The 16085-nt window shown below is 40.4% G+C and overlaps 1 protein-coding gene across 3 annotated transcripts in view; it reads right to left on the bottom strand.

Annotated features, from left to right (window-relative positions):
- Positions 1 to 16085, bottom strand: part of ulk3 (unc-51 like kinase 3) — a 28208-nt gene that overhangs the window by 1101 nt on the left and 11022 nt on the right. For all 3 annotated transcript variants that reach the window (XM_012868740.3, XM_021319544.2, XM_012868741.3), the window contains exons 11-16: positions 15888 to 15990; positions 14656 to 14720; positions 10539 to 10617; positions 9383 to 9423; positions 4038 to 4085; positions 3837 to 3900 (exon numbers count right to left, since the gene is read on the bottom strand). In XM_012868740.3, the coding sequence (XP_012724194.2) occupies positions 3837 to 3900; positions 4038 to 4085; positions 9383 to 9423; positions 10539 to 10617; positions 14656 to 14720; positions 15888 to 15990 (400 nt within the window). The remainder of the gene's footprint in view (positions 1 to 3836; positions 3901 to 4037; positions 4086 to 9382; positions 9424 to 10538; positions 10618 to 14655; positions 14721 to 15887; positions 15991 to 16085) is intronic.

Below are 16085 nucleotides of genomic sequence, written 5' to 3'. Positions count from 1 at the left end.
ACTACATCTGTCAATATATATATAATAATTAGGGCTGTGCATAAAAATTGATACAAAGATTAATATTGATTTTTTTTTTTAAAACGATTTAATATCGATATTCTGGCTTTCAATATCGATATACCACCCAACCCCTAGGGGGCGTTATTACAGCGCGCCATTACTGTTCACAGCGAAGAAGTGCAAGTGAGACGAATTTGCAGAATGACCGAGGATTTTAGATGCACCTTCGTCCCTAAAATCAGTAGTTTGGGCACATTTTTGGTTTCTGTGATACGTTAAATGCATTGAACCAAATGCACTTTATTTTTCTGTTAATATATCAGTGTTCAATAAATTTTACATAAATATGATATTTGGCTGGTTTTGTTGATTGAATGACTTTGACCATTAATTTGAAAGCAATAAATATTGATATTGGAGTCAAATCAAATCAAGCTGAGCTATATTGAGAATCGTATTGTATCGTGAGCTATGTATCGAGAATCGTATCGAGTCGGCTCATCCTAGATGATACCCAACCCTAATTATAATATTATACAATCATATATGAAAAGTTAATTGCTTTCAATAATTCAATCAAAAAAATTCTGACTTATATAGATTGAATACATAGAGGTATCTTTTTAATGGTTATGGTTTACAGCTAATGAAAACCCATAATTCAGTTTCTTAGAAAATTAGAATACTAGATAAGGCCAAATAAAAAGGGATTTTTTTATGCATTAATATTGTCTTACTGTAAAGTAGTCTATACTTCTACCCACTCCTTGGAAAGTGTATTTTTATACTTTACTATTTTTCCTCTTTTGCTTGTTGTTTTATTTTATATATATTTGTCTTTTCTTTGTTTTTGTTGTCCTTATTTATAAATTTGTTTTCTTTTACTATACTACGTTGAATAAACTCAAACTCCTTATATCATTAGCTCAATAGTTGCTCAGCGCTCCGTTTGACTTGATTACTGTATCAGTTCTGGGTGATAAGGATGCGATCAGCCTGTGGCACTGCTGAGGGGTTAAGGCTGCGCAGGTTTCTTTGATAGCGACCTTCAGCTCACCTGTATTTTTGTGTTTTGGTGTTTCTTGATTTTCTGTGGAGTTTAAGCCAGGTGAGTTTGCTGCTGAATCAAGAACAGGAACACCACGGTCAATGGACCGGGTGTTGGTAGTCTGGGCAGGTACCGAGTCCTGCTGGAAAATGAATTCAGCATCTCCATGAAGCTTATCCGCAGAGGGACGCTTTAAGTGCTCTAAAATGTCCTGATAGGTGGTTGTACTGACTTTGACCTTGATGAAACTAAGAGAACGGTCACCGGCAGATGACCTGGCTCTCCAAATCATCACTGACTGTGAAAACTGGACTTCAAGAAATGTGGATTCTGAGTAGGGCTGAACGATTTTGGAAAATAATCTAATTGCGATTTTTTATCTTAATATTGCGATTTAATGCGATTTTTCCCCCCAGTTTAATTTATCATGTCTTTTTAAACATATACAAAACAACAAAACAATGTGTTTCCTCTCCGTGCGGATTAGTTACTAAAAGACCCACAGCATCTAAACTCGGAGCAGAAATGATTGTGTTCTGCGTTTGGTTGAAAATATATTTCAACCAAAATTGCAATTTTGACTTTTTTCTGCATTAACCACAAGCAACAATTGTTTGTTCAAATGGCCTCTAGATAAAGATGTTTGTAAACAAGGACTATTTAAAACAGGAACTTTTAATGTTTCTATTAATCAGAATATTGTTCAAGAGAACAGCTTTTAATTGATTTGGACATCAATCCTTGTTGAACATAAAGTGCAACCAACAGGCAAGTCTATGTATTAAACTGATTGACCAGAACTTAATGCTATGTATGATTATATAAACTCTAAAACAAGTAAAAAAAAGTTAGATTATCTCACTGCTGCAACTGTCTTCCCTTGCATTTGGAGACAAAACCACTTCAAACATTTTACCGACACCTAAAGGACGCGTCTAATTCCCTAATTGTTACATAGCCAAAAATTGCAGACCTCTGCGATTTGGAAATTGTGTTTTTTTTTTATCGAGATTATATTGAAAATGCGATTAATTGTTCGGCCCTAATTCTGAGCCTTTCCGGTTTTCCTACAGACTCTGGCACTTTGATTTTCAAAGGAAATGCTAACTTAGCTTTCATCTTAAGAGAACTTTAGACCACTGAGCAAACGTGCAGTTTTCTTTCACCTCACTCCAGATGAGATGCATCTGATGCGGTCTCTGGTTCAGGGGTGCCTTAAAACTACTGTAGTAGTGTGAGCGGCTGCCCACGTCTTTGACACGTCTGTTTGTGGTGACTCTGGGAGCACCGATTAGTCCACAGTCACACCTTGTGCATTCCCATTTATGCTTAAATAGGCTTTGCTTTGCAGTCATCTAAAGGTTGTTGTTAGCGTATAAAAGGTGCACAGGCAAGAGGCCTAATTTTTTTCCTTCCACTCAACTTTCCATTAATGTGATTTCATAAAGGCACTCTAAAGAACTAGCTTGTATTTCGTGGCTTACAGCCCTTATAGAGGGCGCCAGTGGCTGACTGACACCTACATCTGTCTTCTGCTTGACTGTGTGGGTCATGACATTCCAGTATAAACTGACTTTATCTAATAGACGGATTTTCCGACAAGCCATGATCATAAGAATGAACAGTAATTAGCACTTGAGATATATCACTCCGAGGGGAATGAATCAATATAACATATAAGTTTCCCTTTTTTAAAAGAATTACTGAAATAAATTAATTTGAATTAACTTTCTGGCTATATTCTAATTTGTTGAAAAGGACCCGTGTTTGTCAAATCCTGGACGTTCCAGTTTTTCGCTGTTCAGAGGAAGGTAATTTACTAATGTTTTTGTGTTTTACAAACATCCATATGAAAGCACTACTTATCCAGAAAAGTTATATTTCAGCTGCATAACGTGAAAGATTCAGCCACTTCCCAGGAATGGATCTCTGCTATTACTTGTTATTCACCCATAAGGTACGGAAATGCTTGTGTGTGTGTAACGTTGTGTTTTTGCCCCTTCGGTTCCTTACTTCCTGTTCGACTCCAGTTAAAAGGTCTGGAGGGTCTCTTGTGCTCTAGGGGAGGTTGTATATGTGATAGAAAAACACCGCCTGCAGCTCTGTCTGTAAGGTAAACTGTCTAAGGGTTACAGTGCGATGCCTCTCAGCATTTTGCTGCATATTTTGGTGTAGTCTCAGGTCAGCAGACAGGCATGGGCGTAGCTGCGACCCACTCTTGAGCAGCTGCCGTTGGATCCATGCCAGCTGCTAGGCCTGACCGTGGCGTGGTTTCATTAAGACAACAACAGCAGGGTAAGAAGCCGCATTCTTCATAAAGCTCGTGCAGCCATCTGAGCTCTTGGTTCCCTTCCCCCCCTTTCCTTATTAAATTTTTTTTCTTCAGAATTCCTCAGGAATTTATTCCTGAGAACAGGATATTGTCTGGGCCTTAGGTATCCACTAGCAATCTTGGAGTTAAGCCCAGAAAATACTCTGAATTAGGACTTTGTCTGTGTATGAAACCACAGGGGAGATCCTGGTATATTAAAACCTTAGTAATGGTATGCCGTGGTCCAGCTGGATGTGAATATATGTAACCAACATAAAGTCCCTGATTATTTAAATTCAAATATGAAGCGTTTGCAAAGCTGCTTTTTCTCCTGGAGCTTGTGTCCTGAAGTGTCGCTCTTTACTTGCATCGTGTTTCACTTTCACAACATGGGCTTTAAAATGGCTGCAAACATTCAGTCGGACGCTGTTGGTTTAATGAAGCGCTTTTGGTCAGGGCAGCGGGGAAACTCACAGCTTCTGACAGATTCTGCGAGAGATTCGCGATCCAGGGACACGTCCCTCTCAGTCTCTTGCATCTGGAAAACGAACACAACAAATTACTGAAGTTCATAATCAACATTTTATGTACCAGTTTATTGCTGTTTAAAAGAAGCCAAAACGTGTAATTATTTCCCTCAGATAATTGCTTGACACCTAAACCGTTACATTTTACCTTGACGTGCTTCTTGAGGTATTCAGCTCTGGTCATGAGACTTTTTATCTGGCAAGACACATAAAAACTGCTAAAAATAACAATTTGCACTTTGAAAAACAATGCTGCGCTAGAATTAATAGCTTTTACAGGGAGCAAAGGTTTTGCTGATGTAATTTCAGTGATGGGGTTTTCATCTAGTTTACAAAAAGATCTAAACAGATCTTTAAATACATGCACAGATATACTCAGCTGTCAATTTTAATGTACAATGCTTTGCAAAACTCTGAATACCCCTGGTAATGATAACGTTACGTTATCATTACCAGCCTCAATGCATTTTATTGGGATTTTATTTGATAAAGCAACAAAGTAGTGCATACTTTTGAAAAGGAAAGAAAATGACAATAGTTTCCCAAATGTTTACAACCCAAATTCAAAATGAGCAAGTGTAGCGTTTGTATTCAGCCCCCGTTATTCGATACTTTGTGGAAACGCCTTTTGCTGCAATTACAGCAGTAGGTCATTCGGGGTTTGTCTCCAATAGCTTTAAACACATATTTAGAGAGCAATTCTTTCTTTTTTACTCATTCTTCTTTGCAAAACAGCTCAACCTTGGTAGAGTGTCAGTGAAACAGAAACTTTCAAGTCTTGCTCCAAATTCTCAATTAGATTTAGGTCTGAACTTTAACTGGGCCATTCTGATAACATTGATGTGTCGATGAACCCTGCTGGAAGTTGAACCGTCACCCTTTTCTGAAGCCTTCTGCGACCTCTAATGCATATCCCTCCAGTATTCTCCTGCCCTGACCAGCTTCCTCCATTGAAGAAACACTTCCCCGCAGGACGATGCTGCCATCACCATGTTTCACTAGGGGTGGTGAGTTCAGGGTAATGTACAGTGTTGCTTTTCTACCTCATACATCATTTAGCATGTAGCCCAAATAGTTCTAGTTTGGTCTCACCTGACCAGAGCACATTCTTGTTTAATGTTTCACCCACATGTCCTGTACCAAACTGCAAATAGGACTTTTCATGATGCCCTAAGGTTTGGATATTGCTGCACAACTTTATTTTCCTGACCTGTCTGCAGTGACCCTTGGTCTTCATGAAGCTGTTTGTCCACTAATGTTCTCTAAAAAAAACCTCTGAGGCCTTCACAGAACAGCTGGATTTATATAAAGAGATTAAATGACACATAGGTGGACTGCATTTACTAATCAGTTGATGTCCTCTGGTGATCCAGAAGGTTCTTGCCTCTACACAACACCAGCCTGTGCCATCAAACCTTCTTGGGTATAACCGCAGCAACATTTGAGGACTTAACTAACAAACTGCAAACACCTGAGAGTCCAATCATGCTTATTTAAAAGTCATTAGATGTAGTAATCTGGTTCTTAGGCTATGATTCCTACCGTGAACTTATCTCACGGCAGGACTTTAATCAGGATCCCTTTAATCAGCAAGGATAACAAATGCAAAATACAAACATACGTGTGTGAGCTAAACATTATTCTGTAGGACAACAATAGTTATGAGAAGCCAGAATAAGCAGCAACTCTAAAAGGAGTAATTTCTAAAACAATTCTGATCACAAACTGAGGACAGCTACAGCGGAGTGTGTCGGCCGTTCTGACAAACACATGCTTTCAATTTAACCCCCCCTTCCCCCGAGCCCCGCCTCCCGATGCTGCATTAGATTATTACAACCGCATCTGAATTTACTTAAGGCAAGCACCCATAAAACTTCAAACATGGAGGTCCATGAGGTCCGTGAGGCCCACTCAGCGCCCGGCCCTCCCTCTTGGGGGTTGTTGGTGAAATATGTTGTGTTTTGTTGGTTCAGCTGCTGCACAAACAGCGGATAAAGAGAAAACACTAACGGAGCATCAACAGCAAAGCCTTTTAGGGTTAGAGACATGATTTCAGGGGTTCAGATTACGTTCTGGTCCAATCTTTGGTCTTCCTAGATTCTCTGAAATTAATGTCAATGCAAGTAGTTTAGTTTATGATTTGCTAGTTCCCACATTTCTGTGCTGTGTTTTGTAGTTTTCCTCATCTACCTGGTTGCTACAACTATCACAAACTTGATATCTTAGAATTACATATTTTGATTAGAATTCATCATTTTATTCTACACATTTTAAACTTTTTTTCATTTCAGAGTTTAAATTTACACAAAAACGTATTCATTTTAACAGTGTCGCTCCACAAGGACTCTACAGTGTCGCAAACAAACGAGTTTTTGGAAATCTTCTCCAAAAGCCTGAAACTTCAGAGTAAAACGGGGCTTTCTGATTACATGTCTGATAAAGGTCATTCAAACCTAATCCCTAATTTTGGCTGGGCAGTCAAATCGAGGATGGCAGCTGGTGGTTCCCTCCACCATCTGAGAATTATAGATGGTGCTGTGGTGTTGGTGACTTGAACTGCTGCTGAAATGCCTCACAGTTCTGCCATTATTTTCATAGCTTGGCTTATCTTTAAAGGTGCATTGCGCAAGTTGTGCAAGTTTTGAAGTTAAATATCATTTATTTTATTTCCCATATATGCCCTTACAATTGCCTGACGAGTAAATGAGTTATCTTCTATTCACTGCAGTTGCCTCTATAGGCCGCATTAGTCAGTTTATGAGAGAGAGATTGGGGCCGAATCCTCTGGGCGAGCGTGTACGTGTGACGCGCTTCGCGTTCTCGTTCGAACGGTTCGAACCGTTTCTTTGTGGAGAGTCTCTGCTGCCACTGAGGCATTAGAGAACACCGACTGTTTTGGAAAGACGGATCACAAAAGACCAGCAACACGCTCATCTCAGACCCCATCACAAACTCCACAAAAGAGAGAGAGAGAAAAAAAGGAGTCTATTGTGACTAAAAGGGCAAAATTGGACAAAACCAGAGTAAATATCGGGTCAGTTTTCAAGCAATGGAGGGAGCTCCGTTCTGCCCTGGGACTGAAAAGGGACCAGCAGTTGGCCATCTTCTTGGTAAAAAGATAAGATGCTGTGACAGAGTTCTTTTACTTTTGATAAAAATATGTATCTGCTGCATGCGTCAGGGGCGCCCATTCAGCAGAAATAGCGAATCCAGTCACTTCTGCCTCATTGCCAACCAGCTACTTGATAATTCTAGATAACAATCCATGGCGTTCATGCTCTGGCTCGCTCCTCTTTTTTCTGTGTTATGGGCGACTTGGGGGAATCGTGACTTCCTTTCTGCTTCAGTCTCACAGAACCTTGATGCTGCATCGTTCTTGCTGCAAACCCCGCCATGAAGCCTTTACCTGCCCGCAGTCATAGCAGGGGGTTTGCTGCCAGGACGTGGACAGCCTTGTCCTGGCAGCAAAGACAGCGGACAGCGGTCTCACAGACAGCGGCGTCTGTGAGACTCGCTGCACAAGAGTAAAGACAATCACGGCTCCTTGACGTAACTGGAGAACAAATAGTGCCTACACAGTGAAGTCGCCAATGAAACAGAAACAAAGACGAGAAGTTGCTTTCCTGAAAATTCATATGACCGTTCATACTGAGCCCGGTTCTGCTGGAGGTTTTTCCTTCCCATTAATGGGGAGTTTTTTCTTTCCACTGTTGCTTCATGCTTGCTCAGTATGAGGGATTGCTGCAAAGCCATGGACAATGCAGACGACTCTCCCTGTGGCTCTACGGTTCTCCAGGAGTCAATGCTGCTTGTCGGGACTTTGATGCAATCAACTGGTTCCCTTAGATAGGAAATTTTTGACCTGATCTGTATAATATGATTTAATTTGACTTTGTAAAGTGCCTTGAGATGACATGTTTCATAAATTGGGCGCTATATAAATATAATTTTATTGAATTGAATTTAAAATGAATAAATCAGTGAAGTAGAGGTCTGAAAAATTTACTGGCAGCAGCACTGCTGAGACAGAAAGCATCAGCCTCCTCAGATAATGACCAGTCCGCCCCTTCCGTTATTGACCAACTAAAAGGGTAGCTATGTTTTTCCCCTAAAAACTGACTATTGACTCAATAGCAAACATTTCCGTTCAAAATAAAATAGTATTTCTATATAATATGTATTATATAACAAAATAGTAGTTCTAACTTTCTTACCTCAGAAGACATTACACCTCTAAAAAAAAAAAAAAAAAAATCTGTGAAGTCTGTCATGTCCACATGTCTGCTGATGTGATGGTGGGAAAGAAACGGCTTTTTCTGGCCTCGCTCCACACATGTATGCGCTGCAGACGGCTTCTAATGGTTGCTTGAGCTTTGGAGATATTTTTACCGCCCTCGCTGTACTGCTCATTGTGCCGGTGGCAAGATAAATATGGGTCCTCATCCAGCATAATGGCCAGAGGCTAAGAGAAATGGGCCCTGTATGTCATGGCTTATTGAAATCTCAGGGAAACAGAAAAGTTATGGGCTCATTAGTACAACTCTTTTCAACTCATAAATAGTGAAATATGAATTAAAAAGTGCCTTAGTTACATTTATTTGAAATGTATTGCTAGCCATATCAATTCTCTCTTGTTAATTTGGTAAAAACAATTATTTCTTCATGTGGAATTTTATTTTCTCTAAATGTCCTCAAATTAAGGTCGGCGGTGGCGCCGGGGCAGTGCGCGGGACTCAGTCCTCGACGAGGTAGTCCCAGGTTCGAGTCCTGACCCGTGGACCTTTGCCTCATGTCTTCCTCTTCTCTCTCAACCCCATTTCCTGTCAGCTTACTTCAAATAAAGGCTAGCAGTCCAAACAATAAGGATTTATGCATATTTTTACCAGCAAATTAGTTTGCATCAGTAAATAACTGGAAATTATTTGACAGGACGGTCTTGTAAAGGGCATTTGTTGTAAACTGGTGCAATTGGTGCTATGAATCTAAATCTAAATGACAGTTTAAAAATTAAGAATTAACCTGAATTTTTCTGGCCTACTGTTTCCTGTCCACTCTTCCATTTAAATGCCTCCTTGCCGTAGTGCGGCGGTTCTGTTTGGTTCGCTAACAAAGCGCAGCCTGTTTGAAGCAATTAGGGTTACGCTGCGTTCCAGACCAAGTGGGAACATTAGGAAAAACGGTGAAGTTTTTGATTAGTGAAACTCAAATAATTACCTGAAAAAACTTCAAACATGTCAAATAGAGTCCATAACTGGACAATTCAGTTTAGGAAAGTGACTATGATTGTTTTCAAACATTGTCAACATAAATATTTACAATCATAGAGAAGAGATGGATCCGAATGTGTAACGGTAATTATGGATGATGGATTATGTTATTTTTCCTTTCCCTGCTGCTGAGAGACAAAAAAAATAAAAATCTTATGGGTCATGTGATGATTACCTGCGAGCTTATTGGTGATTATAACGGGACTATTTTTTTCCACCCACTCACCTCACTGTGGAGCAGCTCCCTCCTGCGACCCTGGGGCTCGGCTACATCGACAAGAGACCAAAAAAAAAGAAAAAAAAAATCAGCAGAGAAATAATGAAACTAAAGCAGAAGAGGAGTCTAGCACCTTATCACTTTGCTTGTTCAAGAAGAGGCAAACTACTAGATAGGATTTCACCAGAGTGTTCACTGGAGGCTCAAGAAAGGGAAATTGTTCTAATCTATAGGCCGCTGTTTTCACAGTCGCTTGTGCTGGAGGGCAGAGGGGCAGAAAATGGAGAAAGAGGAGGAGGGCTCCGTGGCAGGGAGGTGCACTGGGGATCTGAACGGCAAAGAGCTTTGGGCCGAACAAAGAGCCAATGTTTTCTCCCAACAATCTGCAGCGCAACAAGGCGCTCCGATAGCGGAGAAAGAGGCCGTCTGAAAGCAGCTTCAGCCCCTCAGATCCAAGCACAACACGGAGGGCTTCCTCAGGACACCTACTTGGACGCTACGCTCGGGCTTACATAAAGAGCTGCCTCAGTTTCACTCCACAACACCTTTAAGCAATCAAGCCGGGGTAACTGGGATAATAGTTTTTGTTTGTCTCCAGGTTTCGGTAACACACACACACACACACGGGTGAAATATGGTGTCTGAATGGAAAGCAGATGGCAGGGCTTTCATACCACACACAGGGCATTGGCAGCGGGTCTCATCCCAGCTCAAAGCCACATCTGGATCACTCTGTTCCACCTCTTCCATTAGGTTGATCTTCCAGATGAGCTCATGAACCAGGCCTAATGGACGCCAGGCCACAGAGTGAGATGCTGGAGTCTCTTCAGTTACTCCACTGTCTTGTCGCTTCAGAAAATCTAAATCCTCTACTACAGAGTCTGATCGCTGCCTCTAAGTCGCCACATCTTGAGTGATCTAACCTCAAGTTTAAAGTTTCATCTGTTTTCATCTGCATCTCATTTCTGTAGTATCACCTAACATCGTTTAGCCAATCTGTAAGCTCTGAGGAGTCCAACCCTGCTCACTAGGCTCATTCTCTGAATGCAGATAAATAATAAATCTTGGGAATACATATTACGTCACGTAAATGTCAGAAAGAAAAGGTTAATATGGAATATTGCTCTTAATTATGAATGTTGTATAATGCATGCATTTAGGTTACCTGCTAATGCCAACAGTAGCTCTCCTAAGCATTGCTGGTAAATATCCAAAGCTTCATGATCGTCTGAGCCAGTCTCCTCCTATGAAAGAAGATTCAGATAATCAGACCATGATTTGATAATGCTAAACTTGCCTGATACAAAAAAAAAAGAAAAATCACACAAAAATCATGCTATTCATTCACTTATTCTTGCTGATTTTTTTTAAAATTTCAGCTTGTAAAGTAAAATAAAACAACAAAAATGGTGAAACGGTTGGGAAAGTAGTCATAAACCGTTGAACGTTTTGTTGAGTTGCAACTACAAACCTCAGTGTATTTATCTGGTAATTTATATAACAGATCAACAAAGAGTGGCCCAAAACATACCTTGTTATGAATAAAAGTTTGGTGTGCATTTATATTTAGCATCCCATAATGCAATGCAACCCACTCCCTTTAAAACTCAGCTAATAAATAAATAAAATGCTCCTGTAAGAACTATAAATACACATGTTCTAAGGAGGTCCTAAAGCGGTGCTGTCCAAACTTTTTGTACCATAGGACAAACTTGCTTAGTGAAGAGCACTTAGTGGCCTTCTTCTTTAATTTAAATGCTAAATCATGATATTTTCTAATGATTCCCCCCCCCCCATTTTACATGCACAGCAATTAATAAGCAATTAAAAAGTTTAATGAAAAAAGTAGAAGAGAATAAATTATTGTCCAAAAACTAAAAGGTCTCAGATGTTTGCCTTATTAAAAGAATGGTGTACTGATTCATAACTTTCTGGGCCAAATGTTTTCTAAAAAGTTTAGGGCTCTCCACTGTCCTCCTACGTTGACAGGCAGAGCAACGAGGGAAGAACCACGAGGTCCTGTTGGAGCCGGTGTAGGTACCAGATCGGCTCGGGGGCCCTGCGCTTCTCGATGACGTCATTATATGGCAACTCCACTCAAACAAACTACATCGCGCCCGCGGTCTCCATTTGTTACAAATCAATTTTATTTTGTTAATTTACGGTTATTTTCCAGTAACTTAATCGAGGCATGAAAACTTTTAACATCATTGTGGAATACTTGTGTGGTAGTCTGAAAATTTAATCGGTAATTTAGCAGGATCAAAGTTACAACCTTAAAGAAATTTCATTCGTCCAATTATTTTTAAAGTTGTGAAGGGAAACTATCAGTCTGGTGATGCAAATTCACCTCAGAGTCCGACCCTTTTCAAAAGAGGAGCTGGCTGCTAATGAGGATCAGGACTGCGTTGTGATCGATGAAAATCTAAATCCTCTGCTACAGAGTCTGATCGCTGCCTCTAAGTCGGCACATCTTGTTAGAAGTGAAAAAAGGGAATGTCGAAAAGCTGAACGCAGGTGGAGAAAGAATAGACTCCTAGTTCACTACGACATCTATAAAGAGAGACTTTACAGATATAACTTACAACTGAAAAATGCAAGAGAATCTTTCTTCTCTGAGATCATCAAGAAAAACATTAATAATGCTCATGTCTTATTTTCCACAGTTGACAGGCTAACAAATCCTCCTGTGTCAGTGACTTCCGAACTCCACTCCACCAGGGCCTGCAACGAATTTGCTAACTTCTTTACTGAAAAAATCCTAAAAATTAGAGGATCACTTTGTACTACCATATCAACACCAGAACCAATGCTTTATTCAGCTGGAACTATTTCTGACAAAATGTCCCATTTCAGCGAAATAAACCACAAAAGCTTAGAGCAGATCATTCAGCAGCTAAGTTCCTCCTCCAGCTGCCTTGATGTTCTACCCACAGCTTTCTTTAAAAAAGTTTTACCTGTCATAGCGTCTGATTTGACTCAGATAATAAACGCGTCCCTTCTGTCAGGTGTTTTCCCCCAGTCCCTAAAAACAGCAATTATCAAACCACTGCTGAAAAAGAACAATTTAGACAAACTTCTACTCCAGAACTACAGGCCCATCTCAAACCTCCCCTTTATCAGTAAGATTATTGAAAAAGTTGTATTTCAACAATTAAACACCTTCTTAACAACGACCAGCCGCTTTGATGGTTTCCAGTCAGGTTTCCGTGCTCGCCACAGTACAGAGACCGTCCTTATCAAGGTGTTTAATGACATCCATATAAATACAGACTGTGGAAGAACCACCGTGCTGGTACTATTGGACCTCAGTGCAGCATTTGATACTGTTGATCACTCCATTCTGTTAGAGCGCCTGGAGAACTGGGTCGGCCTCTCTGCTACAGCTCTCCACTGGTTTAAATCCTACTTAAAGGACAGGGACTTTTTTGTATCAGTAGGTAACTTTACATCGAAGATTACAAAAATCACATGTGGGGTTCCCCAAGGGTCCATCCTGGGTCCCCTCCTTTTCAATATCTACATGCTCCCTCTAGCCCAGATAATAAAAAATAACAACATCAGCTACCATAACTATGCAGATGAAACACAGCTCTACATCACCATGTCACCAGGTGACTATGAACCAATTCAAGCACTGAGTAAATGCCTAGAAGAAATCAATGCATGGATGTGTCAAAATTTTCTTCAGTTGAACAAAAACAAAACAGAAGTAATAATATTTGGACCAATAGAGGAGAGATCAAAAGTTAGGTCACAGCTTCAGTCGCTTCAGCTAAAAACCACTAATCAGGCCCGAAACCTGGGTGTAGTGATGGACTCTGACCTGAACCTCCAAAAGCATCTAAAGACAATTACAAGGTCAGCTTTCTATCACCTGAAGAACATTTCTAGGATTAAAGGACTGATGTCTCAGCAGGATCTGGAAAAACTAATCCATGCGTTTATTTTTAGTAGAATTGATTACTGCAACGGTGTTTTTACAGGTCTGCCTAAAAAGTGGATCAGACAGTTGCAGCTGATCCAGAACGCTGCTGCCCGCGTTCTCACTAAGACTAAGAAAGTAGAGCACATAACCCCAGTTCTAAAGTCCTTACACTGGCTCCCTGTATCTCAGAGAATAGACTTTAAAATACTTCTGTTAGTCTATAAATCCTTAAATGGCTTAGCACCTAAATACATCACAGACTTGTTATCAGCGTATAAACCCTCCAGACCACTAAGGTCTTCTGGCTCCAGCCTACTCTGCATACCTAGAACCAGAACCAAACATGGAGAAGCAGCATTTAGTTCCTATGCTCCACTTATCTGGAACAAACTTCCAGAAAACTGTAAAAGTGCAGAAAGCCTGAGTTCCTTTAAATCAAGATTAAAAACACATTTGTTTAGAATTGCCTTTGAATGTTCAAGTTAAAATGTTTTACTGTTTTCAAATGTTCTTTTTTGTTTCTACACTATCCCTACTTGCTTTTATTCTGTTTTATTTTCCAATATTTTAATCATGTAAAGCACTTTGCATTGTCTCTGTACTGAATTGTGCTATATAAATAAATTTGCCTTGCCTGCCTTGCCTGGTCCTTGTTAATCATTATACCTAAATAATTTACCTCATTTTTTATCAATTAAAGTGGGTTGATTATTTTGAATTGCTAAGATTTCACATTTTTCCATGTTCATCTTTAAGCCTCAAGCTTTTGAGAAAAAAGAAACCACTAAATTAACTGAATAAAATTGATTCGTTACAAATGCAGACTGCGGGCTCTATGTAGTTTGTTTGAGTGGCGTTGCCATAATGTGACGTCATCGGGAGGCGCAGGGACCATGGAGAATTTCTTCGTAAAAATCGTCCGTTTACAAAAAGCAATCCCGCTCTCGAATAAAACATACACCCCGCTATAATTACTGGACAACTAGTAAGTTGTCCAGACCAATCACAATGTTTTGTGTAATTGTGCAAACGTTAAATCAATCATGTGTAATGATGTCATCAGAAGGCGCAGGGCCCCGAGCAGATCTGACCACCCGAGCCGATCTGGTACCTACACCGTAAAGATCCACTGCTAAGGTGAGGGAATTCAAATGCACGTCACAGTTTGTGAGTCTAATTTGTGTAGAAATGAAAAAACAACAACAACAAAAAACATCCAATTCATATTTATGCACCAGCTTTTGTTTGCTAAACAAAATTCATTGATATATTTTTTTGTTGTTGTTGCAATATGACAAAGTGTATAAAGGTTTAAGGGGCATTAATAGTTTGTTTCATTTTCTCAGTATCTAACCTTAGCGATGGCAGTAGAGGCCATCTCCACGGCAGCCAGGAGACGCGGTTGGTCTTTAGACATTTCTGTCAGAAAAAAGAAAACACACTTTTTTTTAACCAATTTCTCTGTCTGGTGTATTAAACTTAGTGATAATGCCTATTTCGTTAACATATAATGTAGTTTACAGCTTAAATTCCTTTAACTAATGAAATCACTGCTGAACACATCATGATCTGGACCAGTCAGCAGCAACTTTAAAAACAGCAGCAGCACGGTTTATACAGTTCCAGTTTAATGTTTACATACCGTCTTAATTAGAATCAACGTCCTATTAACTTGGTGATTTCATTGATTTATGCTGAACGTTTCTCTTTCCAGGGTGGAATAGTTGTAAAAGACACAAATTCAGAGATTTGGGGGGGAAAAGGCCTCATTGCAGTCATCAATAGGATCCTGGCGTTAAACCGGTCTGGATATCTGACCAGTCCTCCTCCCATGAATTTTAGAGCAAAGGCAATGAACTTGAGATCAGGGTCATGCTTGAAGCTGGATGTTAGCCTGCTTTGTCCCTTACAAAACCAGAAGTGTTGTGTGATCTGACTTGTTGGAACACTAAAGGTGCTAAATTTCAAGCATCCTACCCAAACTATCACCTCCAATGAACGGTAATTGGTTAGCATAGTGAAGAACAAAACCAGGGACCACCAAGGCTCGAGCCTGTCGTAGAAAATGCAGGAACAACTGTCACTATCCACAACAAAGCAAAGTTAACGTCAACATGGACTGAGAAGGTGTCCCCCAAGCGTCGGCTGAATGACTAAAATTCGCAGCAGGCCAAATGGCCAAGACAAATACTTCCTGGAGAACGTGTTATGGTCAGAGAACGCCAAGACGAGCTACTTGGCCTGCAATGACACAGAGTATGTTTGGAGGAGTCAGGAAGAGTGTTTCAAATCTCAGAACAGCCATGGTGGCATCATGCTGAGGGTCTGGTTGAAGCGAAGAACTACATCCGAGTTCTTCGCTTTCACCTCAAATCAACAGCTACACGGTTGAAAATCTCCATGGACACGCATCAAAGCTGGTTTTCAGACAGAATTTGTTACGCACTCGGACCTGGAATATTGTGACTGGTGTTAAGATTGAGACGGCCAAGTCATCTGACAGCACCAACGCACAGAGAGTTATAATGGAGTGGAGTGAACAGATGCGACTGATGGAGCGCGTCTGCTCTACAGCCGGATCTTTACCTCGGAGAACATCTCTGGATGTCCGAGCCTCCTCGAAGCTCCGCTTGTTGTCCGAAGCGAGCAGGGCTTTCAGCTCCTCGGCCCTCGACACGTACTGTTTGACCTGTGGGCGGGACCAAAACCTTCACTCATTCACAATGTACGCCACCAATTAACAGAGCGGAACGAAGAAGTATATCCATGTTATTTATAGTGTTC

The sequence above is a fragment of the Fundulus heteroclitus genome, chromosome 4 (genome assembly GCF_011125445.2).
Source record: "Fundulus heteroclitus isolate FHET01 chromosome 4, MU-UCD_Fhet_4.1, whole genome shotgun sequence".
Lineage (NCBI taxonomy): Eukaryota > Metazoa > Chordata > Actinopteri > Cyprinodontiformes > Fundulidae > Fundulus > Fundulus heteroclitus.
Note: the sequence above shows the minus strand (reverse complement) of the source record. Positions and strands in the feature narration are given on the sequence as shown.